General features: G+C 43.7%; 1 protein-coding gene across 1 annotated transcript in view; it reads left to right on the forward strand.

Annotated features, from left to right (window-relative positions):
* Positions 1–26,507, forward strand: part of LOC136158991 (POTE ankyrin domain family member A-like) — a 58,415-nt gene that overhangs the window by 7,547 nt on the left and 24,361 nt on the right. Inside the window, exons 3-10 of the mRNA XM_065920829.1 lie at positions 6,783–7,069; positions 11,465–11,579; positions 11,739–11,912; positions 15,998–16,104; positions 17,614–17,751; positions 21,104–21,171; positions 23,815–23,848; positions 24,973–25,042. Of these exons, the coding sequence (XP_065776901.1) occupies positions 6,783–7,069; positions 11,465–11,579; positions 11,739–11,912; positions 15,998–16,104; positions 17,614–17,751; positions 21,104–21,171; positions 23,815–23,848; positions 24,973–25,042 (993 nt within the window). The remainder of the gene's footprint in view (positions 1–6,782; positions 7,070–11,464; positions 11,580–11,738; positions 11,913–15,997; positions 16,105–17,613; positions 17,752–21,103; positions 21,172–23,814; positions 23,849–24,972; positions 25,043–26,507) is intronic.

A 26,507-nucleotide genomic window follows, 5' to 3' on the forward strand; every position in this document is an offset into this window, starting at 1 on the left:
ACTACTGTATGATGCAGAAGTCCCACTCTGGGGCATATATCTGGGGAAAACTAATTCAAAAAGATACACATACTCCAGTGTTCATTCCAAACTCGCTTCCCATCCAAGGTTGCCACATACCATTGAGCAGAATGGCCCGTGCTGTACAGTAGGAAAGACGATTGAGTTTTCCACCTTGGATCCATCACTTACTGTCAGAGTGGCTTTGGTGAGGCTACTTAGCCTTCCCTGAGGGGACCAGCTGCTCAGCTTCTGCTGGAAGAACCAGGGAGGTGGGTTCCCCGCTGTCCCCTGCCCAGCAGCACATTCCTTGGCCCTGGCCCACTGGTACCTTGTCTTGTCCAGGCAGAACTGTTTAGGCCTGAGTCCTGCTCCTCTTCAGTCGAGAACCTTCATCATTAGCCTTCCTCAACTCACCATCCTGGGGTCTGGGGCCTGGTGCCCACTGCCTCCTGGCCTCCTGCCCACTCTCCAGAGCAGCCGGACCGCTCCTGTCTCTCCAGCCTTGCCTTGATTAATACCTAATGTCCACCCTTACTAGACTAGCGTTCCACCTAGTGACGGCACATCCCTGATTCTGCAGAAACAGTGATAATGTACAAATTAATAAGAGTAGTGATTGCTGCCATATGTACACTTAACAAAATGCCCCTTCACTCTATGTGATAACCTCCAACACCCACAGCTTCATAAAGTGATGCTGGGATGAGTCAATTGAGGCTGAGGGTTTAAACTTAATATTTGAGCTGGGATTTGCACACGCACAACCTGCCTGCCACCGAAATCTAACTCTTTCTGCTGCAGCCCTTGGTTTTTCTTTATCACTGTGGGGGTTAGTTGATATTAGTGCCAGATGAGTGCTAGAACAGCCTTGCTGGGTGTGACCTATCCCTCTTCCTCCCCAGGCAAACAGTCTAATTTGCAGGGTGAGATCACAGTAGACAGGAGATAGATACATGGATCCATAGACAAATGGAGAAAATAAATTGGTTGAAATATATGAGGCTCATTTTGGGGCAGAGCCAGAGTAATAATTCAAAAGGATTCCAGCATCCCGAGCTTTGCCTTATCCACATACTACTACGATCTCTCTTCTCAATGCTGAGGGCCCAGACATGGCCTTTGGGTTCTGCACTCCTACAGATGTGGTTTATTTAAGCATCTGAACGCCAGCACCCCACTTTCCTTTAGACAGATTTCTTGTGCTCTGACAGCTTCAGAAATTAACCAGGGAGCAGATGTGGACACAGAGCCCAAGCACTGCTTGGAGCTGCAGGCTGCACTTGCCTGGATCCTGGAGAAATTATTCTCCCATTCCTCAGCCTCATTCACAGGCTGAAAACAGCCCCAGGGCCCATCCCTGCCCATGATAAAGAATCCTCTCTCTCCGCCCAGCACACACCCAGGTTCAGACCTGGGCCAATTTCACCACCTTTCAGGTTGGCTGTTGCCTGTCCTCTGATTTCAGTGTTGACCATCTGGTGATGTCCATGTGTAGCGTCTTCTCTTGTGTTGTTGGAAGAGGGTGTTTGCTATGACCAGTGTGTTCTCTTGGCAAAACTTTTATTAGCTTTTGCCCTTCTTCATTCCATACTCCAAGGCCAAATTTGCCTGTTACTCCAGGTGTTTCTTGATTTCCTACTTTTGCATTCCAGTCCCCTAGAATGAAAAGGACAACTTTTTTGGGTGTTAGTTCTAAAAGGTCTTGTAGGTCTTCATAGAACCATTCGACTTCAGCTTTTTCAGCATTACTGGTTGGGGCATAGGCTTGGATCACCATGGTATTGAACGGTTTGCCTTGGAAACGAACAGAGATCATTCTGTCATTTTTGAGACGACATCCAATACTGCATCTCAGACTCTTGTTGACCATGACAAGTCTACTCCATTTCTTCTAAGGGATTCCTGCCCACAGTAGTAGATATAATGGTCATCTGAGTTAAATTCACCCATTCCTGTCCATTTTAATTTGCTGATCCCTATAATGTTGACGTTCACTCTTGCCATCTCCTGTTTGACCACTTCCAATTTGCCTTGATTCATGGACCTAATGAATTATCCTATGCAATATTGCTCTTTGCAGCATCGGACCTTGCTTCTATTCGGTCACATCCTCACCTGGGTATTGTTTTTGCTTTGGCTCCATCCCTTCATTCTTTTTGGAGTTATTTCTCCACTGATCTCCAGTAGCATGTTGGGCACCTACTGACCTGGGGAGTTCCTCTTTCAGTATCCTATCGTTTTGCCTTTTCATACTGTTCATGGGGTTCTCAAGGCAAGAATACTGAGGTGGTTTGCCATTCCCTTCTCCAGTGGACCACATTCTGTCAGACCTCTCCACCATGACCCGTCTGTCTTGGGAGGCCCCATGTGGCATGGCTTAGTTTTATTGCGTTAGACAAGGCTGTGGTCCATGTGATCAGATGGGCTAGTTCTCTGTGACTATGGTTTCAGCGTGTTGGCCCTCTGATGCCCTCTCGCAACACCTACTGTCTGTCTTGGGTGTTTTGTACCTTGGCCGTGCGGTGTCTCTTCATGGCTGCTCCAACAAAGTGCAGCCGCTGCTCCTTGCCTTGGAGGAGGAGTTTCTCCTCATGGCTGCCCCTCCTGCCCTTGAACGTGGAGTAGCTCGTCTCGGCCCTTCTGTGCCAACACAGCTGCCGCTCCTTGGACGTGGGGTTTCTCCTCTCAGTCGCCTTCCCTGACCTCGGACGTGAGGTAGCTCCTCTCAGTCAGCAAACACAAGACCGGGAGCTGACTGTGGGTCAGATCATGAACTCCTTATTGCCAAATTCAGACTTAAATTGAAGAAAGTTGGGAAAAGCACTAGACCATTCAGGTATGACCTAAATCATGTTTCTTAGGATTATACAGTGGAAGTGAGAAATAGATTTAAGGGACTTGATCTGATAGACAGAGTGCCTGATGAACTATGGATGGAGGTTCATGACATTGTACAGGAGACAGGGATCAAGACCATCCCCATAGGAAAGAAATGCAAAAAAGCAAAATGGCTGTCTGAGGAGGCCTTACAAATTGCTGTGAAAAGTGAGAAGTGAAAAGCAAAGGAGAAAAGGAAAGATATTCGCATTTGAATGCAGAGTTCTAAAGAATAGCAAGGAGAGATAAGAAAACTTTCCTGAGCTATCAATGCAAAGAAATAGAGGAAAATAACAGAATGGAAAAGACTTGAGATCTCTTCAAGAAAATTAGAGATACCAAGGGAACGTTTCATGCAAAGATCGGTTCGATAAATGGTATGGTCCTAACAGAAGCAGAAGATATTAAGAAGAGGTGGCAAGAATACACAGAAGGACTGTACAAAAAAGATCTTCACGACCCAGATAATCACGATGGTGTGATCTCTCACCTAGAGCCAGACATCCTGGAATGTGAAGTCAGGTGGGCCTTAGAAAGCATCACTATGAACAAAGCTAGTGGAGGTGATGGAATTCCAGTTGAGCTGTTTCAAATCCTGAAAGATGATGCTGTGAAAAAAGTGCTGCACTCAACATGCCAGCAAATTTGGAAGACTCAGCAGTGGCCACAGGACTGGAAAAGGTCAGTTTTCATTCCGATCCCCAAGCAAGGCAATGCCAAAGAATGTTCAAGCTACTGCACACTGCACTCATCTCACACACTAGTAAAGTAATGCTCAAAATTCTCAAAGCCGGGCTTCAGCAATACGTGAACCGTGAACTTCCAGATGTTCAAACTAGTTTTGGAAAAGGCAGAGGAAGCAAAGATCAAGTTGCCAACATCTGCTGGATCATAGAAAAAGCAAGAGAGTTCCCGAAAAACATCTATTTCTGCTTTATTGACTATGCCAAAGCCTTTGACTGTGTGGATCACAGTCAACTGTGGAAAATTCTGAAAGAGACGGGAATAGCAGACCATCTGCCCTGCCTCTTGAGAAACCTATATGCAGGTCAGGAACCAATAGTTAGAACTGGACATGTACCAACAGACTGGTTCCAGACAGGAAAAGGAGTACGTCAAGGCTGTGTATTGTCACCCTGTTTATTTACCGTATATGCAGAGTACATCATGAGAAATGCTGGGCTGGAAGAAGCACAAACTGGAATGCCGGGAGAAATATCAATAACCTCAGATATGCAGATGACACCACCCTTATGGCAGAAAGTGAAGAGGAACTAAAAAGCCTGTTGATGAAAGTGAAAGAGAAGAATGAAAAAGTTGGCTTAAAGCTCAACATTCAGAAAACTAAGATAATGGCATCTTGTCCCATCACTTCATGGGAAATAGATGGAGAAACAGTGGAAACAGTGGCAGACTTTATTTTATTGGGTTCCAAAATCACTGCAGGTGGTGACTGCAGCCATGAAATTAAATGACATTCACTGCTTGGAAGGAAAGTTATGACCAACATAGATAGTATATTAAAATCAAAGACATTCCTTTGCCAACAGAGGTCCAGCTAGTCAAGGCTATGGCTTTTCCAGTGGTCATGTATGGATGTTGGACTGTGAAGTTGGACTGTGAAGAAAGCTGAGCGCCAAAAAATTGATGGTTTTGAACTGTGGTGTTGGAGAAGACTCTTGAGAGTCCCTTGGACTGCAAGGAGATCCAACCAGTTCATCCTAAAGGCGGTCAGTCCTGGGTGTTTCTTGGAAGGACTGATGCTGAAGCTGAAACTCCAGTACTTTGGCCACCTCATGCGAAGAGTTGACTGTTTGAAAAAGACCCTGATGCTGGGAGGGATTGGGGGCAGGAGGAGGAGGAGGGGACGACAGAGGATGAGATGGTTGGATGGCATCGCCGACTCAGTGGACATGAGTTTGAGTAAACTCTGGAAGTTGGTGATGGACAGGGAGGCCTGGCGTGCTGCGATTCATGGGTTCTCAGAGACTTGGACATGGCTGAGCGGCTAAACTGTTGCCTGTCCTGCAGGATCAGAAATGATAGGTTTACATTACACTGTGAGTTTGGATCAGAATGTGTTCTTGAGCCAATGCGTGTTCCCTGTTTCTTCCCAGCCTCAGCAACTAGCTGGGAAGAGAAAAAAACTCATTGCTCTTTCCTGGGAGCGAGGCTGAGGCAGGTTGAACACGCGCTCCAGCTGTTCTCCACACCCAGGTTACGTTTAATCAGAGCACAGTGTCCGCCGCACAGACACAGGATCGGAGTCCCCTCACCGTGGGGAAGTGACGACAGCCCGTGACTGCATGCACCCCATCTGTGAGGACAGACACGTGACTGAGGGTCTTGAGCTCTTTTTCCCTCCAGTGAGGATCCAGCTCGTGGCCTCACCACATGATGTTTATGCCCTGGTAACAGCACTGGCAGCTTTCTCTGAGCCTTACCACCTGGCACCCGTGACCTGAAGTGCTGAGAGCTCTCCCCCTTCCCCTGGAGGGGAGCCGTTTGATTTCGGCTCCTCTCGACTCCGGTGGCAGAGAGGAGAACAGTTCCACAGAGTGAGGGAGCAGAATCCAGGCTGTGGCGAGGAGGAGAGCGTGGGGCTGGGCAGCTCCTTCAGGGGGTTTGGTTCTGGGTTGAGCACCGTTCAGGCTGCAGGTGAAGGGGGCAGCATGGTGGAGGGAGAGGGTTTTTTGTTTAATGTACTTTGAACTGAAGGGTGTTGCTTTACAGTGCTGTACTGGTTTCTGCCAAGCATCAGCGTGAGTCAGTCTCAGGACAGAGGGCTTCTTTGTTTTTAAAGATGGCAGCCATCCTGGTCAAAGCCTCTTGGTCCCTGCTTTTCCTCCTATCAGACGCTGTTTTCCCAAGCGAGACTAGCTTCCCTGTTAGCTCAGTTGGTAAAGAATCCACCTGCAATGCAGGAGAGCCTGGTTTGATTCCTGGGTCAGGAAGATCCACAGGAGAAGGGATCAGCTACCCACTCCAGTATTCTTGGGATTCTTGGTGCTTAGCTGGTAAAGAATCTGCCTGCATTGCGAGAGACGTGGGTTCTATCTCTGGATTGGGAAGGTCCCCTGGTGAAGGGAAAGGCTACCTACTCCAGTATTCTGGCCTAGGGAATTCCATGGACTGTATAGTCCATGGCATAGCAGAGAGTCAGACACGACTGAGTGACCATCACTTTCACTTTTCATGCTTTTTATAAATGGCCTTTATTGTATTGAGTAAATTTCTATTTTATTGAATATTTTTTATCATAAATGGATTTTGAATTTTGTCAAGTCTTTTTATGCATAGTCTTACTTTTAATTCTTACTTGAATGTTGGTAGAATTGAGCTTGAATCCATGTGATCGTAAACTTTTAACTTTGGGGAGTTTTTTTTTTTTTTTTAAATTAATGTTTGAATGTCCTTATTTGTTACTGGAGTTTTGAGTTTTTCTACTTTTGTATTCTTTCTTGTTTTAGTCTTGACACCATGTATGTTTCTCAGAATTTATCTGTTTCTTCTAAGTTTTCCAGTTTGTAATTGTTCATCAATAATAATAGTCCCTTATGATTATGCTTCTTTACTTCGGAGGTATCTGTTGTAATGTCGCTTTCCTTTCTGTGTTTATTTCAGTTTCGTCTCATTTCTTCTTACCTTAGGTAGGCTTTATTGATATTATTTGTTTCTTTCAAAAAAGGCACTTCCAGTTCTTGCACATGCACCCTGGGCATTCTGGCACACAGGCAATGTGTTTAGAGGTGAACACATTGCTTAGCAACGTGTTGCTTAGCAACGATGGTTGCTTAGCAACGATCATTCTGGGATGCAAGATTCTAAACAGGTGAGCTTCCCAGCTGGGCGGTTGTGGCAGGACGGCTCTGGCTTACCTCTAGTGCTCCTGTTGGGTTTAGGGGCCTGTGAAGAGCCGAGGGGGAGGTGAGGTGTGTTTGGAGTCTGTAGGCTCTGTGATGAAGAAGACTTTTGGCTTCAGGAGTAAGAAGGGCATCTCGCCCTTCCGCTCCTCCATCAGCCCGGGGAGAGACGGCAGTCATAGAATCACCTTTCAGCCGGGGTACCGCATCCGAGACAAGGACCTCGGGAAGGTCCACAAGGCTGCCAGCCTGGGCAACGCAGCCAAAGTGCAGCAGGTGCTGTTGCTCGGGAAGAGTGGCCTGAATGACAAGGACAAGATGAACAGGTAAGCGGGGAGGAAGGGCCTGGCAGGGGTCCCTCCTGGGAGTCTCCCCTCCAAGGCTCTTGGACACCTTCCTGGGATCCAGCACCCCGCAGACTTGATAGGCTGCAAAAGCCGTAGCTGGTTTCGGACCCGCTTATAATTCCCCTTATAGAGCACTTTACTGGCCGTTTTAAAGTTATTTAACTGAATGTCAGTAATCACAGAACTGAACTAAAACATGAATACCAGGCACAGGCGCCCAGGCGGGGCCCTCGCCGGCATCTCCCCTTTAAGTGAACGCGAGGGCCGCTCGCTGAGACCCAGGGAAGAGTTTAGTGGGTCTCCCGGTTCAGTGGCCTGAGGGAGCCCCAGAGGCCGCAGTCGGGAGAGGCGGGGCGAGGGGCGGTATCAGAGAGGAGGGACGCAATGGGGAGGCCAGAGGGAACCTGAGTTTCAACTGAGAGGCGGGCCTGATGGTGAGGGCGGGGCTGTTTGTCAAGGGGGCGTGGTCAGTCCGGAGGCGGGGTTAGGGGTTGGAGCGCGATGATAGAGGACAGTGGCCAGAGAGGAGCCGACAAGGAGAGGAAAGGCGTGTGGCTAGAGTGTATCCGTGGAGGCGGGGAAGGGACCCATAGTCTATGGACGGGCTTGAATTATAGGGAGGGGCTTTAACAAGGGCAGAAGAGGGGTGGAATTGAGGATGGGGTCCCGAAGAAAGGGTGCTGTGTGAAGGGGTGGGGTGGGCCTGGCCTCCTTGAAGGCTTGATAATGTGTGACTGTCCTATTGTGTACTCTGTGACCCCCAAGCCCTGCATAACGCCCATTGGAGAGGGAATCTAGTGAAGAGCGGCAGTGCGTGGGTAAGGAGGGGTGGACTGGCAGACGTGGTATGCCTGGTATTTTCTGTAAATGGTGCTGACCTGGCCCTGGCCCAGCAGTGCACTGTGGGATCCACATCCAGGCTTCCCAGAAGAGACAGTGAAAGACCTCAGTTTCGCAACCCATCCAGGAATGCACTCTGCTGTGTGTCTGTAAGGGAGAACTGTGCCCTCTCTGGGCCCATTTCCCTACTGTAAAGTGGGTAACATGGGTATATGGGAAGGAATCTCTGATTGTGAACTGAGACCTGAAGCAACAGAGATGCGAGGGAATGCTGCAATGGGCAGTGTCTTGAGGCTGGTACAGACTGGCATTGAGCCCAGAACTGAGCCCAGGACTTGGAGAAGGGAAAGCAAATTTGCCCAGATGCTCCACAGCAGCGGCCCAGGACTAAAGCGCTGGGCAGAACATGGTGAGAAGGGGTAGGAAGAGCTGTGGTAAGGGCAACAGGGAAAAGCATGACCATGACCACCATCCTTAGGCCCTGGGCCAAGTATTTTATGTGTGGTGTCTCATTTCATACTCCACACAGCTTGGGCAGTGACAGAGTAGGACACAAGGGTCCAGAGAAGTGAAGTGACTGCCCGATTCTACACAGCCAGTTCAGTGATGGGGCCTCGGCCTCGGGGGTGTCACCTCAGAGCCCATAAGCTGTCCTGTAGGCAGTGACCTCTATCCACGTTACCCTGTGCCTGCTACCCCTCAGCCTCAGCTTGGCTGCTGTAAAAGGAGACCCGCTGTGTGCTTGGCATCCACTAGGATGCAGTCAGTGCTGCTGCTCTGTCTCCATGACAGTGAAAGCCACTCACATTCAAGGAGGCTAGGTACCAAGCCCCGGGCAAATGACACAAGTGTGAGTCCTCAGCAGCCTCAGAGATGGAGACCATTGCCCCATTTCAACGATGGCGATACTGAGGGTTTGAAAGTTCAGGTCGTCTGTTCAAGGTTGAAAGGCTGAAGTGGTAGGACTGGGATGTAAGCCCATAGGTCCAAAGCCCATGTCTTTAACCCCTACACCATTCTGCCTCTTCTAATGAAGAGGCTTTCTGCTCTATTTTCTTTAGCTTACTATTAATAGAATTCCAGAATGATCCTATCCCTTGTAGCTCAGTCAGTAAAGAATTCACCTGCAATGTAGGAGACATGGGTTCAATTCCTGGGTCGGAAAGATCCCCTGGAGAAGGGACTTGCAATCCACTCCAGTATTCTTGACTAGAATATCCCATGAACAGAGGAGCCTGGTGGTTACAGTCCATGAGGTTGCAAGAGTCGGACACGACTTAGTGACTAAAGCCCCACCATGCTCAATGAATTAGCTTCTTAAAATCTTAGTCTGTGTCAGGTACTGTGTTAAGCACATCACGAATGTAAAAAAAAAAAAGAATAGCATCTATTTTTCCTCTTCTTCCTCCTCCTTTTCATTTGTTGTTATGCATGCGTTAACATGGTGTACTCATGAGTAAGAGCTCTCAAGTTCTATAGCCCTCAAGAAATCTTCTGGAACTCCCTGGCTTTCACATTGTTTTTCTCATGTGATTTATGAAAACTCTTCTTCCCATGGATCGTCCATTGTGGATATTGGCAGTGGACAGACTTTTGAGGTTGTCGGCATCTTATTTTTAATGTACACATTTTTATACCATAATGTTACATATTACAGAAATCTGCATAGTGAGAAAAATAATCCCCATGACAGGTCAGCTTCTGGGTTAAAAATTCTTCAGATACAATGCAATATCCATTTTATATCACTGTACACTCATGTGTATATGTTCCTTGCTGAAGGACCTTAGAAGACAGCTTTGAAGTCGGAAGCTGAATGTGTTCTTAAATAGGAAGACGTTTTCTTAGGATATATGGTCTTTCCATGTTTAAACTAAATAAACAGACCGTGGTTTTAAAGATTTTGCGTTACACATGCTGTCTTTAATTGTGATGAAGTTGGAAGTTTTGTATAGTAGGCAAAGATTTGCCCTTTCTGATTTTCAAAATTTGCTTGATGACGTTTTCTATTAGTAAAGATAAATTATGTGTAGATGGTAGAGAAATAACCTGGTAACTATGAAGAGAAAAGTAACTAGATTTTTATCTCACCAAAAAGTTTCAGATGGAGTATGGATCAAACATTTGAAATACACAGGGTGAGAAAAGTACCAGAAGAAAACTGAAATTCCTATTGGTACATTTTTTGTGTACTGACAATGACCTTTTTTTCCTTGTTCTACTGGTTACTAACCTTCATATCTTTTTAATTAGATGGTAATTGCTTTACAGTGTTGTCTTGGTTTCTGCTGTACAACATCATAAATCAGTTGTAAGTATACACATATCCCACCCCAGAGACTTTTCTAAGAATGATTTCAAAGGCAAACACTCTGGAGTTTCCTGGGTTTCCACACCAAAAAAAAAAACAAAAAAAAAAATCTGAAAGTTGATTTAGCAACCCCCCAAATTAAAAAATCTCTGTAGAGCAAGCTGTCTGTAGGGAAGTCGGGTGAACAGACAGGGTTTATCTTTCTGGCACTCTTAGGAATGTGGAAGAGGTAAAAATAATTTGTCACTTTCAATTTATTTGTGAGGATTGGTATCCTGTGGCAACTTTCAGCCTTTTCAGAAGTCAAGGGAATCTTGGGAATTTCCTGGCCATCCAGTGGTTAAGACTCACTGCTCTGGGCCCACGGTTCGATCTCTGGTGAGGGAACTAAAATCCTGCAAGCTACAAGGATATATTGTCCAACATGGGGAATATAGCTAATATTTTATAGTCAGTTTAAATGCAGTGTAGCCGTTCACAGTTGGGGATCACTGTGTTGTGACCTTTATTATAGAATAATATATAACAGGCATCATCTCTAAAGAAACTTAGACGAAAACACCTCATGGTAATTAGACCAACACGAAAAATGAGAAATGAACAAACAAAAATGCTACAATTTACAGTTGTAAAGCCTGTGAATTATAAATTACATTCCAATGTCAGAGACGTTAACATGTGAGAATCTAAGCATATTGGAATCATCAAAGTACAATGTTGTCTCTAATCCTCAAAACATATCTGCAAAGGAGTTGTAATATCCTTTGACTTCATTCAGATGTCCTTGTAAGATAGTAGCAATAGTAGTAACTTTGATATTGTAATCTAACAATTACCAGCTGTTACCTGTGCATGGATCTCATTTAAGCATCGCAGCGGTGTCCTGTGAGATAACGACTACTCTCTCTCCATTTTGTTGATGAGGAACTTGAGGCACAAAGAGATTGAGTGACAGCTAATAAGGGACAGAGTGAAAGTCAAATTCAAACCCAAGTTGAGCTGAATCTCAAGGTCTCGTGCGTTCTATTCAAGTAGATTGCTCTTTCATATTGTGTAAGAGGAGCTAAAGCTAATATATGCTGCTCTTTTTCCAAAAGAAAACAAAATATTTGTTTTAGAGCGATAGGAGTACCATGCTATTGCGTGTTTTCAATCACATGAATGAACGATTGTTTTGAAACAGTGACACTACAGTTTCCTAAAAACTGCTCCTGCTTTTGTAGGACTGCGCTCCACTTGGCCTGTGCCAATGGCCATCCAGCGGTGGTAGCTCTCCTCCTGAAGAGAAAATGCCTGCTTAACCTCTGTGACAATGAAAACAGGACGGCGCTGATGAAGGTATGGGGCAGCGAACCGTGTCCACATGAGATGGATGTGATTTACTGAGACCAAAAGTGAATTTGTCTCACTGAAATAGAGGGAACTGGTGAAGCTTGTGGACTGTTTACTGTGAATTCCTAGTACTCACACTCTTGTTTCTTGGCACAACGCTGACAGGCCGTAGAATGCCAAGAGGAGGACTGCGCGACTCTCCTGCTGGAGCACGGCGCCGACCCGAATGTCACGGATGCCTGTGGCAACGCCGCGCTCCACCACGCTGTCCTTTGCCAGAATACATCACTCGCAGCAAAGCTGCTTTCCTACAACGCCCATATTGAAGCCAGGAACAAGGTATCGTCAGCTAACTTTATTGACCAAATGTTTGTGCAGTATTTTTTTTAATCTACAAGTGTTTTATTTACAACAGTATGTAAATAGGTAAGCTGCATAGTGCCCATGAGGCCTTGTTACCATGGAAACAATTCTAAACCTGAGTCAGGGGGCGGGGGTGAAAAAAGTCGGTGACCCCAGAAAAGACAGAGCTCTGCCTGCCAGCCACCCGTCTACCCCAGAAGGAAGGTTTTCCCATGAGAACGTGCGTGGGAGTGGGTGGTAGGCTCCGAACCCACAGGAAATGAAGGCCTCTGGGGAGGGAAGTGATGTGGGGACTGGCTGTTTACAGGGGCTCAGGGAATGTGTGCCGCTGGGGGTGGGCAGAGGAGGAAGGAGACCCAGTGCCCGTCATGGAGCTGGGTGAGTGCAAGTGGGCCTGGGAGGCAGCACTCCTGGAGCCCTGCACTCTCCAGGAACCCTGGTTCTGAGATCCGACTAGGCAGGTCAGGTGTTGTTTGACACCCAGCAAGGGCGTTCGCTTGGCTGGTGACCCCTTGGTTCACCAGGTGCACCTCGGGGTCCTCCACGCTCAGTCCCCGGAGAGCTGCTCGGCAGGGTCGCGGCTGTGCCTGGGGAGCTGCCTCTCCTGGTCTTTCTTCAGGAAGCTCGTGAAGTCCAGCCTCTGCAGCCCCGCCAGGACCTGCCCCCACTCTAACAGGTGGGCTCAGGTTTCCATGTTTGGAAGCTCCAGTCTTCCCTGAGTGAAAGTATTTTGAAGGAAGCAAATTGTCTAAGATTTCACTTTAAATCATGATATTTCTCAAGCATTAGATAGTAAAGCGTTCCTTTATGTGTTTATGGCCGGGATTTATGCTAACACTGTACTTCTTAAAGGTAAAACATTTTCCAAATATTTTCCCCCACTTAACTTTGTTTTCTTTTTTTGAATCAGTCTAAAATAACACAGTAAAGCAAAATTTGCCTCAGTAGACTTTGTCTTAAAATTCAAGCATAACGAAAGCATTTTACAACACAATAGAAATCTTGCTGCTGTTGACAGATTCCCATTTTATGAAAAATGATTTAGATAAGCATGGTTTCTCTGTCACTGCCCAAATCTCAAGAGGGGGAAGGAAAGGAAAAGGAGCGAGCAAGTGAAAAGTGCAAGTAGGCCAGAATTTTGGCAGTTGGGAAATGCCAAGAAGAGGATCTATTTATTTTAATATTTATTTATTTCTCTGTGCTGGGCTTAGTTTCAGCATATAGGATCTAGTGTCCCGACCAGGGGTCAAACCCAGGCCCCCTTTACTGGGAGCACTGAGACCCAGCCACGGGACAACCACGGAAGTCCCTAGATTTTAGTTTGTGCTTTTTATTCCTGTCAGTTTATATATTTCTGTGATTTTCAGGGATAATAATTGTTATTTCGAGAAAGACTGTGAGTGAATTGTAAACTTGCCTAGGTGCCAGTTTTAAGAAGACTCTGAGCAAAGCAGACTGGCAGTGAACAGGTGGCAATTAAGTGGGAATTAAGAGAGAAGAACAAATAATTAACTGATATATTATCCTATTCTGGCAGAACCAGAACCATCCACTTAGATAAGAGTCTAGACTCTGATCTCCCATCTAGAATGTCTTGATGGGAAGGAAGGGGTTTATAAATAATGAGATCAAGTTGCCTTTTGGGTTTACTAGTCCCTGTTCTACTACTGTTTACCCAGGGAAATCTACAACATTGCAGTTTTGATGACTCTTACCTCTTACACTTTTCTTTATTATTCACACCCTCACGTAAGAGAAGGAATTGGCTTTGTGAGTAAGACATGAGACTGGAGTGGTTTCTGCACTAAGTCTCAGCTATATTCTGCTGGTGAACCACAATTATTTGGGAAAACTTATTTAAAAAATGTACAAGCCTAGGCTGTTCCCTGAAGATTTTGACTGAGTAAATCGAGGAACACTTGGACATGTGTGTTTAGAACTATTCCCTTGAGATTCTGATCCAGTCCTTGATGAATAACTATGGAGTGAACACATGTAATTTCTAAATGCACCCTTCACAAAAGAAAGTAGTCTCTAGAAGCGTTGGAGTTTGATCAGTGCTAGCTACTTCCATCAGCTCCCTCCTTTCCAACAACACTAGCCTGACTTTTTCTCTGCCTCTGTGTTTGAGACGTTAAAAGGAGTACCTTTGGCAATATCTATGGGCTGGAACGATAACTCCTTTTCCTTCCAACCACTCATCATTCAGTGACATTCCTCGAGTCTTTAGAGATTTGCTCATGACGTAGTCACTTCATCTGTAGAGTCTGACCCTTTAAGGATTTTACACCTTCTCTTATCATCCAGGTCATTAGGTCAACAGATGTTTGTCACCAACAGGGTTTTCCTGAGTGCAGTAATAGTAACTCAGTGAGCCTTTTTTGCTGTCAGCTGCAGGACAGACTGTTGCAGTGTGTCTGTTAGAATTGCTGATCCCTGGCATAAGCAGAGGAGAGCTTTAAAACCCGTAAAGTTAGTAACAGTAGAGAGGGGAATTGTTTTAAGCACTTAGTTTCAGCGGGCTTAGGAACTCATTCTACGTTTGGTTAACAATCTAGAAGAATTCTAGAGATAGCTTGTAGTTTCAACAGGCAGTGGAAGCATTCTTGACTGTGATGTATGAGTCTTTTTAAAAGAATTTATGTTTAATTGAATTATGAGTCTCAGTAGGCTTATTTACTACATGTTGGGACCCACTTTTTTGTGAAACATATGATACTAAAGAAAGGAAAGGTTTCACAAAGAAATATTTGCTTTCTACCCACCTGTTTGGAAACAGCAAACATAAAACCAAAAGTGGGCAATAGACCAAATATGGCCCTTGGGTATGTTTAGTTTACCTCCACACATTGAGTCAACATTTCAAATTGACGAGGCTCGTGCAGAAGTTCAGGCTTCTCCAAGGACCAAATCTGGGCCCCCTTGAGCGAGCCCATCCTACTGTTTGGTCTGCGTGCAGAGGACAGCACTTCTGTATGGGACGTGTGTTTGGGGGTTACCGGTCTCACCTGCCTTTTTCACTTACTCAGGTCATCAGCTTTCCATCCATAAGCACTTGAGTTTCCAACTTTTGATTGATAGTTTATTTTGATAAATCTTTGAAGGTTTTAAAGACAGTCTAATCTCTAACTGATTTCATATTTTCAAAAATCTATTAGGAACGAGATTGAAACTCTCCAGTTAGAAATTTTAAGTTCATTGTGGTGGTTTCACACTGAATGACTCTCACAAACACACAGGGTTATAAGAGACAGCGCAGGGAGAGCTCGTGGAGGAGCAGCTCCTGCAGGAAATGCTGGGCGTGTGGTTATTGGTAGTTTTATGCTGCAGTCTTTAGCTAAGAGCAGGACAGCGAGAGAGACACCAGAACTCTGGGATATTGGAAGCTTCCTCCTGGTGGTCTGGAGGTAATCACATGAGAGTCATCAAGAAGGGTCTTTGAAGATAAGGTGGGGAGGGCGCTCATTCTGCATGGAGTTAGCATCTAGCTAATGCTGACCTGTGGGCCAGAACGTCTGACTTAAGGAACGGCAGTGGAAAGAGTCATAAGCAAGGAAGAGAGAATGAGTAAGATTCAATTCCAGGAGACATTTCTGAGAAAGCAGTAAAACAGGGTTCCCACAGTTGATTTTTTGAAAGAAAAAAAAAAAAAGTTTCTCTCTTTGCATGTTCATGTAGAGAATAGTATTCCCATTGGCAAGTCTGAAAACCTTTTGAGTTTACTCATGGTCATCCTTGGATGGGTTATGCATGCTACAGATAGTATTAGATTTTTCTGCCTCAGCATTGTTCCTAAAATGCGCAGTTGATACAGTAGCTAAATGATACCGGCACCCCCTGCATTGGGAGCTTGACTCTTAGCCACTGGACCACCAGGGAAGGCCCAGAGGAGGAGCATGTTAAAGAGGAAGAAGGTGCACAGGGCGATGAGGAGGAGGGCCACTTTTTCATTTACTTTCTGCATTGTATTTTTAAGTTGCGAGAATCTATTGCACGATTTTAATGTCAGCTTAGAAATAGGTTAACTGTGTACATTAGAAATGGTTTTCCCTGTTTTACAGGATGGCCTCACACCAGTGTTACTTGCTGTACGTGAAAGGAGAGGAGAAATGGTGGAGTTTTTAATAGACAAAGAAGCAAGTGTACGTGCGGTTGACAAGATGAAACGGTACCATTGTTCTTTTTCTTTTTAAAACCCTCAGTGCTGTTCTAGGATGGTAATATCAAGATTAAATGAATAAGAGGATTCATTTGTGATCAACACATCATCACATAGGTAGAAAATCAATTATTCTCACTGGGAATCATGAACACTATATAGCGGGAATATATAGCAGGATTCATATTCCTTTATAATATTGACTGATGTCATATGCAACCTGTTTTTTGTTTGTTTTGTCGATCTTGGAATAGCTGAGGGATTTCAAATTAGTTTTATTGACTTTATTTAATATGGATTCTGGTTTTTAGTTTAACTCATGACAGTATCGAGTTTCTTAATTCTTTAAATTCTTTAACCTCTACTTTGTATGTATATACTTTTAAAAGATGGATAGTAAACCTAAAAGACTCGATTTCGTCTTTTGGATAACTCACTGCTTTAAATTACTTTCTTTGAAGAACGCTGATGTTATTAGGTTGCAAAAGAGTCAGATACAACATAGCAACTAAATAACAACAGCCACAAAAAGGTGATTATTACTCACTGTCACCAGATCCTGTGGGCTCATGAATTTTTATCGTTTCTCATTTTAGTACATTTTGATATTTTCATTTTTAATGCAGGTAGAAGGAAGGAAGATAGATTTGATTGGATAAACAGTTCCTTTAACAAAGCCAAGTCAGAGGTGGATGATACAGATGAAAATGATGAGCTTTAGATTCAGACTAGGTTCAATTCCTAGGTTTCCTACTGATTAGGGTTACTTGTCATCAGCAAATAAGTTTCCTGATACACAAGACAAATAGTAGGGCATCTTTCAAATGTGCCTGTGTGTGAGAAAGATTTCATATATAGTATTTCATTTTCAGTGCCTAGCACATGCTTGTCCACATCATTAACTGCCACCATGACTACTTTTATTCCCATTATTATCAATATTTTTGATTTAAACCTGCAAGTAGCCTTTTCTTAATCCAACCTCTAGCTGACTTTGAAGCCAAATATATCAGACTAAGGAGAAAATGGGGAATTCATCCCTTAAATAGTTCACTTACCTGCCTCAGATAAGTGACCTCAGCATCGTTTCTTGTCCACTAAGGACTTTATTAGTATTCTAAAAATACATTTATTTATTTATTTATTTGGCTGTGTGGGGTCCTAGTTGTGGGAACTCTTAGTTGCAGCACATGGGATCAAGTTCCCTGACCAGGGATGGAACCTGGGCCCCCTGCATTGGGAGCCTGGAGTCTTTTCCCTGGCCCACCGGGGAAGTCCCCATCAGGGACTTTTGAAATAGTAAGTGCTGCTACCTGGCATCCCAATGGGACAGGAGGCTTCTTTTCCGTCCCTTCATTTTAGCCTTGGAGGTGATTTACAAAGATTAATCCTTGAGCCTGTAAATGGTCAATTCTTCATGGAAGGGCAAGGCGTTCACTTGGTAAAGCATATCAGATTCACTGTTTAAGTAAATTGACTCAACTTCCTGAGGCTGAAGTCATCTCTCTGTTGTTTTAGAACAGCCCTCATGCTTGCTATCAAGCATGAATCACCAGAAATAGTCAGACTTCTTCTTCAGCAAGGGGTTGACATCTTATCTCAAGATGTTTGTGGATGGACCGCAGAAGAATATGCTGCTGTTAGTAGTTTTAATATGTAAGTGTTCACATTAAAATGCCAGTTCTCACTAAACTACAGCCAAATATAATTTTCACTGTTACTTGTTACGTGACCAGTGAGAGTTGCAGTTTGCTGTAGGCAGTTTGTAGAATGGTGGTGAAATGTTCCCCCTCAAGAGCTGAAAGCCAAGCAAAGGCCAGTTAGTTTCTCTTGGCTGTGGGTTTGGGGTGCTTTATCTCAGGACATATCGACCTTGATCCTTAGAAAGCTTGACATTAGCCATTTCATTCCAAGTGTGACCTCTCGGTATGGGGCATGAACAGTGTCACAGTTGTGATATTTCTAACTAGTTCTTTGGGTCTTGATATATTTGGTTCAGCGGCAAATCCTGTGTTTTCCCTCGAGGACTTGCCTCTCTATATGCTTCCCCTTGAATTTTCCAAGAACCCGGCGGATTCCCTAAGATGAACGAGACAGTCCTCTTCCACAAGTCACTTGGAGGGGAGGAAAGAGTGCTTTCCCATCACCCTGTTGCTTGCCTTGATTCTGCTGCTGCAGCACTGCTGCCCCAGCTGGGCTTGACGGGGTCTGCTTGGCAGCTGGATCTGGAGTCTGGATGTGGCTCTATAAGGACCTATAATAAAACATTTTAAAAGGAAAAACAAAGAAACTCATCGTGCAGTGGGCTCACGATTGACCTTTGCTCCCAGGCCGCCCCCGTGGGTCCAGGTCCCCAGCCTCTGAGGTGACGCACACGTCGACTTCAGAGTGAGAGCACCTTTGTTCTCATACGTAAGCTTGTCGCTCAGTCACAGTTGCAAACAAAGCACCAGCACCCAGTTCGGGCAGCTGGGCCTCCTAGCTTCCCCCTCACTCAGAGACCTTATGTGGAGCCCACGTGTAAGCCTAGATCTTCATGATGAGGTGCTGTTGAGGCTCTTATTTATCTTTTCTGTTAGCAGATGTCAGTGGGGACCATTTTAGGCTGTCAGCGAGGGTCAAGTGCTCCTGCAGGGATTGAGCAGACTTCCCTATTTCCTTTGTATCTAGCCTTGAATCTCAAGGCAGCTTTCTGTCTTGAAGGTGTGGGGGCACCTTTCCTCAGGTTCCCTGTCATCCTTCCCAGAGTACTGGGTGCCAGCTTGCCCGAGATTCCCTAATTATGCTTGGCCCCATATGGGATCTGTTTCCTATAATAAAGAAAATCTTCCAATGGATTCCTATCTGCCTCTGCCTTAAATGTTTTCAGAATCTGCCCCATAAGGAACTCATTCAGCAGAAATCCCTAAATCTCAAGTAAGATAGTTCAATTAAGTAAGAATCTCAAGTAAGAATTCAGAGAGGTAAGCCCTGTCTAGAACTTGCCAGTATCCACTGTAAGAGTAGGGATATGTCTTCCAAGTGAATTGGAGAGGAACATGGAGATTAAACATCATTGTCGGAAAGATCTGCTGGCTCAGAGTTTGAGTAGGTAGAGGAGGAAGAGTAGCGGTCCAGGCCAGGTCTTGATTGTGATTAGTTTTCTGTTCTTGGTGTAATTAGTTGCAGTAATAATGGGGGATCATTATGTTCTCTCATGTAGTGAGTTCATATGTTATAAATAAATTTAGGTACACATTATATAAGAGCTGAGATTCCCTAAATTATAGATCACGAAGAACAGCTAATCACCAGAATTCATAACAGTTTCATGCAGCACTTGAATGTTAAATGTATGAAGAAACACACATTGGGTTTTACTTGGAATTCCAAAGTAGTTCAAGCACAAATTATTCCATTCTTTGACTGTTTCTACCTGCATTTTGGGGGTCTATTTTCTCATTAAATCCTCTCGGTCCTCTTGTGAAATCAGGCAGTAAGATCCAAGTTGTGTAGAGGAAGACTTTGAACTGAAGAGAAGCAACTCCTCCAGGAACAAAGAGCAGTTGGTTATAGAGCTAGGATTTGCAAGCTCGAGAGATTTTCTGTATGCCAAGCTAAATCTAGTTAATTATTGGAGCTCTACATACCCCGAGTTCATGACTGCTTCATCTTCCTTTTCTTTCTCCTTTCAGTTCAGTTCAGTCACTCAGTTGTGTCTGACTGTTTGGGACCCCATGAACCACAGCACACCAGGTCTCCCTGTCCATCATCAACTTCCCAGAGTTTACCCAAACTCATGTCCATTGAATCGGTATGCCATCCAGCCATCTCATCCTCTGTCATCCCGTTCTCCTCCTGCCTTCAGTCTTTCCCAACATCAGGGTCTTATCAGATGAGTCAGCTCTTCGCATCAGGTGGCCAAAATATTGGGGTTTCAGCTTCAACATCAGTCCTTCCGATGAACACCCTGGACTGATTTCCTCTAGGATGCACTGGTTGGATCTCCTTGCAGTCCAAGGGACTCTCAAGAGTCTTCTCCAACACCATGGTTCAAAAGCATCAATTCTTCGGTGCTCAGCTTTCTTTCGTTCTTTCTTTTTTCATTTATTTTTATTCGTTGGAGGCTAATTACTTTAAAATATTGTAGTGGTTTCTGCCATACATTGACATGAATCAGCCATGGATTTACACGTGTTCCCCATCCTGAACCCCCCTCCCACCTCCCTCCCCATCCCATCCCTCTGGGTCATCCCAGTGTACCAGCCCCGAGCACTTGTCTCATGCATCCAACCTGGACTGGCGATCTGTTTCACACTTGATAATATACATGTTTCGATGCTGTTCTTTACAGTCGAACTCTCACATCCATACATGACCACTGGAAAAGCGGTAGCCTTGACTAGACAGACCTTTGTTGGCAAAGTAATGTCTCTGCTTTTTAATATACTGTCTAGGTTGGTCATAACTTTCCTTCCAAGGAGTAAGCATCTTTTAATTTCATGGCTGCAGTCACCATCTGCAGTGATTTTGGAGCCCCCAAGAAAACAAAGTCAGCCACTTTTTCCACTGTTTTCCCATCTATTTGCCATGAAGTCATGTGACCGGATGCCATGATCTTAGTTTTCTGAATGTTGAGTTTTAAGGCAACTTTTTCACTCTCCTCTCTCACTTTCCTCAAGAGGCTCTTTAGTACTTCTTCACTTTCTGCCATAAGGCTGGTGTCATCTGCATATCTGAGGTTATTGATATTTCTCTCGGCAGTCTTGATTCCAGCTTGTGCTTCATCCAGCCCAGCATTTCTCATGATGTACTCTGCATAGAGGTGAAATAAGCAGGGTGACAATATACCTTTACTTTCTCCTTTACTACATGCTAAATAAAAGCGTATAGAACTTAGAAACTTGAAATGTATGGGACAATTGAAGTTTTGATGTTATCTGTGACATAGTCTGAAATGATCCAAGAATTTGGTAGTTGTTTTTCATATCAGTGTTAAAATATTACTTAGCACATTTTTAATACATAGCTTTCGCCAACTGATTTCTGAATATAAAGAAAAGACACCTAAAACTTCTCCTGAAAAGAGCAACCCAGGTACGTCATCTGATACCAAATTACTTTTGGTGATTCTACCATAGATAAAGTAGGAGTGAAGAAGTTTCAATAATGAAAGAACTATGAAAAATTAGCATAAATTGTATGTGTATTTTATTTTTTAAATTACTTTCTTAATACTCTAGTATTCAGAAGTGATTAAGAAGTTAATTGTAGGTGATTTAACATCAAAGACAGTATTGTCTGAAAAGAAATCCATCTATTTAATATGGCCCCTAAAGTCCTATATTAGATCTTTGTGTAAATCAGAAAAAAAAAATTAAGTGAGTATGATGTATATTTCATCTATAGTCATATTATAGCAGATTGGACTTCTTATGAAAGTGAACTTTCATTTATAGAAATGGTTTGCTTTTAGTGAATGAATAGTTAGTAGTTACTGTGTAGTGATTAGTCTCAGTAAAATAGTCACCATCATTAAAACTGGGAACCTGAATAATCCCTTCCTGGTAGGATAAGAAATGATAAACAATAAGAACTGCAAAGCTGAGCCAGTGTGCAGCATAGTAGTGAGAGATTATTTCTGAAAAATACTTACCAATAGTACCGAAGGCAGAAAAGCAATGCCTGGTTGAGAACCAGTTATTTTGCCTATTTTTGTACCAAGCAGGTGTAGCTTACCGACTTCATTCCTTACAGATCCAAAGAGAGTGAGATAGATTGACTTCATTAGGACCAGATGTTTTCTTTTGTGTGTTGGCCAATTGTCATGACAGTATAGTTTTGCAAGAACAAGATGCTTTCTTGCCATCAGTTAAAAAATTATCATAATAGATCCCCAAATAGATGGACTTGGGACTCTGCAGGGTCTAATAAAAGCACAAAAACACTTTGCATTAACAAAAACAACATTAGGTCCACTGCATGTGGCATCTAGCACATTGTACAGGGTATCCGAGGATACCTTTGACTGAGTAGACCTCTGTCTAATCAAAGGGGGCTTCCCAGGTGGCTCAGTAGTAAAGAATCCACCTGCCAATGCAGGAGATATGGTTTGATCCCTGTGTCAGGAAGATCCCCTGGAGAAGGAAACGGCAACGCACTCCAGTATGCTTGCCTGGGAAATTCCATGGACAGAAGGGCCTGGTGAGCTGTAGTCCATGGGGCCACAAGGGTCAGACAGGACTTGGTGACCGAACAACAAAAACATCTATCAAAGAACTGTAGGTTGGTTTAGTACATTATTCAGAGGAGATACAGAGATGAGAGTGTCTTGGTCTTCAGTACGCTCAGAATAGCATAGAGTTTTCTCTGGTTAATTTCTGTATTTTTCTAAACAAAATTTTCGAAGAAAACATGCTTTTTATTTGCTCATTTTTTCACTAAACAGATAACTTTCAAGTGTCTTTTGTGTCCTAAGCATTGTTCTGATGTCACAGAGTGAAAACAGTTAAAATTCACTGCCCCTGCTCTCCAGACTCAAGCTTGCAGTGCTCCTTTCCCCGTGGAGTCACTGCATGTGAGTCATCCCTCCAGCATCAGATCATGACGACCCCTGGGAAATGTTGTTTAGCAGAACCAGAGTCCGTGGCTCCCTCCATTCTTCCCTCCCTCCCCTTGTTCGTCAGCTTAGGATGTGATGATGTATGCCTTCCAAGCTGAAAAAGCATGATTTCTATAAACATTTGCCATATAATGGGACGGATTGATATAATGATAGCCCTCACTAGTACACAGCACTCTTTGGACCATCCTGCTCTATGTGGTCCAGATACTCTTGAGCAATAGAAGGAGACAGTCTCAAGAGATTCTTTTTAGACATGTTAGTGTCTGTGTGTGTGTGTGTGTGTGTGTCTGTGTCTGTGTATGTGTATATATATATGGAAATTTTTTAAAAACTTCAACTTCTGTGTAACCTACTGCAGTCTCACCACTACAAGTCTACAAGAATAGTCTCCACTCTCAGCACCAAGTTGATGCCCTTTACCCGTTTGCCCTCCCCCACCTCCCTTTCAAGAGATAATCCTTTCTAAGCCTGGAATGAGTACTTCTTTCATACTTCTTTTGCCTTTGGAAAGAGGGCCAGGAAGAGACGACTTTGTTTCCTATGCTTTACCACACTCTGAAGTTCAGTGCCTGTGGACCAAGCTTCCCTGTGATAGGGTGTTTTCATTCTTAACTGAAGAGCCAGAGGAGTTGTCATGTCCCAGCAAGACACCTCTAGTCTCTGTTCAGTGCTCCAGGCAATGGAAGTCCAGAAATACTGTGCTATTTACGTGTGCTATTGTCAGCTTATAGTACTGATTCTGTTACTGGTATAGTATCATTGTCTGTCAGTCTCCTGGAGTTTGGTTAGGATTATGGTCATTGTAAACAGCAGTTCTTTCTTTGTTTTTTTGTTTTGCATTTGATGACTATAAAGGGGAGGAGTGGTTCTTAGGCATTCTTAGGTGAGCCTATGAGAATAGTACAACCATCTTGTCTGATCTCGGAAGCTAAGCAGGGTCGGGCCTGGTTAGTACTTGGATGGGGGAATAGTACAACCACTGTTCGCTTCCTCTAGTGTGGCCTCCGGGTGTGGTTTGAAAGGAACACTTTTAAACAAAGCATCAGTCTTGAGGTTTTAATATTCTGTATTTTTCTTCTGTTGATTTAAAATGTGTCTTGATTTTTCTTTAATAGCGGATGAGAGTTCTGAAGAGGACTCTTCAAGGAGGTAAGATTTTATGGATGTTTTAAATTATATGTTTAACTAAGGGAACATGGAATAAGAGAAACTAATGTTTGTTGAGTGTTCTACTCTGGGTTAGACACTGCATTACGTGCTTAACATTTGTGACCTCATAGAGTCACCACAGCAGCTTTGTAAAGTAGCCGTGTCCTACTTGTACTTAATTAGGCAACTGTGGTTTCAGGAGGTTAATGAATTGACCCTGGTTAAAATGAGTTGACCTGTGACTTGACAGCTGGCCTTCCTGGCTCCCACGTCCACTCCCATGGCCCTCGGCAGAGACTGAGAAGTACCCGTGTAGCATATAAGTTAAAGATATGAATTAGTCCTTTGACTTGTGTACATTTTAAGTTTCGACATTGTGGGGAAACTCCCCGTACTCCCTCTTCGAGTAAAGGAGAGAAGTGGTGCCATCTCAATAAGTGGTATCCCTGCTGATGGACCAAGACTCCCGTTTTGGACCAACTCAGATTCGTCTCTGAGCCTTGAACAGACAATGGAGAAGGCAAAGCCTATTCTTCCGCTTTGTTTTAAGTCATCAGGTTTATTCCAGTTTGGGCAAGCAAGAGTTATTTCAGTCCATCAATTGGATTTTCCGTTCAGCTGTTAGAACTTTTGGTGAAAACAAATTATTTTTAGGCTCTGCCGATATATTGGCTGTCACTCTCTGTTATGGAAACTAAGAATGAGTGTTAACTAGATATTTCATAGAATGGGAGACAAGGAAGCAGAAATAGGTAATGAAAAACTTTTTTGGAGACTTCCCTGGGGGTGCAATGGTTAAGATGGTTACGAGGACATCTTCCAGTGTAGGCAGTGTGGGTTCGATACTCAGTCAGGGAAGCTAAAGATCTCACATGCCTTGGGGTCAGACAGCCAAAACATAAAATAGAAGCACCACTGGCACTAATTCAGTAAAGACTTTAAAAGTGGTCCACATCAAAAAATTTTTTAAAAATTAAAAAAAAAAAAGCTGTTTTAAAACAGGCCAAATTTAATTCATGTCAAGAAAGTTTATTTAATATATAGAGAGACTTTCACTTTTTTTTTTTTTTCTTTTGTTCAAGTAATGAGCTCACTCATTTTTATTGTATGTTTCTGCTTTAAAGGTTTCCCAACGAACCTGGCGTTGATTTAGGGCCTCCATCAAACAATGAAGTCTTAGATTTTAAAACCAAGGTAAAGTGTTCTGTTGTGAAATTTGTTTTCATGCTCTGAATTTAGTTTCATGTAGTATTTACTCTTATGATTAGACACTGCAAGTGGCAAATAGATTCAAGAGATCAAATCTGATAAACAGAGTGCCTGAAGAACTATGGATGGAGATTCATGACATTGTACAGGAAGCAGTGATCAAGACCATCCTGGAGAGAAAGAAATGCAAAATGGCAAAATGGTTGTCTGAGGAGGCCTTCCAGATAACTGAGAATAGAAGAGAAGCCAAAGGCAAAGGAGAAAAGGAAAGATATACCCATTTGAATGCAGAGTTCCAAAGAATAGCAAGGAGAGATAAGAAAGCCTCTCTCAGGGATGAATGCAAAGAAATAGAGGAAACAATGGAATGGGAAAGGCTAGAGATCTCTTCAAGAAAATTAGAGATACCATGGGAACGTTTCATGCAAAGATGGGCACCATAAAGGACGAAATGGTATGGACCTAACAGAAGCGGAATACATTAAGATGAGGTGTATAAGAGTACACAGAACTCTACAAAAAAGGTCTTCATGACCCAGATAACCAGGATGGTGTGATCACTCACCTAGAGCCAAACATTCTGGAATGCGAAGTCAAGTGGGCCTTACGAAGCATCACTGCAAACAAAGCTAGTGGAGGTGATGGAATTGCAGTTGAGCTCTTTGAAATCCTAAAAGATGATGCTGTGAAAGTGCTCTACTCAATATGCCAGCAAATCTGAAAATTCAGCAGTGGCCACGAGACTGGAAGTGTTCAGTTTTCCTTCCAGTCCCAAAGGAAGGCAATGCCAAAGAATGTTCAAACTACCACATAGTTGCACTCATCTCACACACTAGGAAAGTAATGCTCAAAATTCTCCAAGCCAGGCTTCAAGATTACATGAACCATGAACTTCATATCTTCAAGCTGGATTTAGAAAAGGCAGAGGATCCGGAGATCAAATTGTCAACATCCTCTGGATCATAAAAAAAGCAAGTGAGTTCCAGAAATGCATCTACTTATCCTTTATTGAGTGTGCCAAACCATTTGACTCTGTGGATCACAACAAAGTGTAGAAACTTCTTCAAGTCATGGGAATACCAGACCAGCTGACCTGCCTCCTAAGAAATCTTTATACAGGACAAGAAGCAACAGTTAGAACTGGATATGGAGCTATAGACTGGTTCCAAATCGGGAAAGGAGTACATCAAGGATGTAAATTGCCACCCTGCTTATTTAACTTACATGCCGAGTACATCATACGAAATGCTGGGCTGGATGAAGCACAAGCTGGAATCAAGATAACCAAAAGAAATATCAATAACCTCAGATACACAGATGACACCACCATGGTGGCAGAAATTAAAGAACTAAAGAGCCTCTTGATGAAAGTGAAAGAGGAGAGTGAAAAAGTTGACTTACAGCTCAACATTCAGAAAGCTGAAACTCCAATACTTTGGCCATCCAATGT

The sequence above is a fragment of the Muntiacus reevesi genome, chromosome 2 (assembly GCF_963930625.1).
Source record: "Muntiacus reevesi chromosome 2, mMunRee1.1, whole genome shotgun sequence".
Taxonomy (NCBI): Eukaryota; Metazoa; Chordata; class Mammalia; order Artiodactyla; family Cervidae; genus Muntiacus; species Muntiacus reevesi.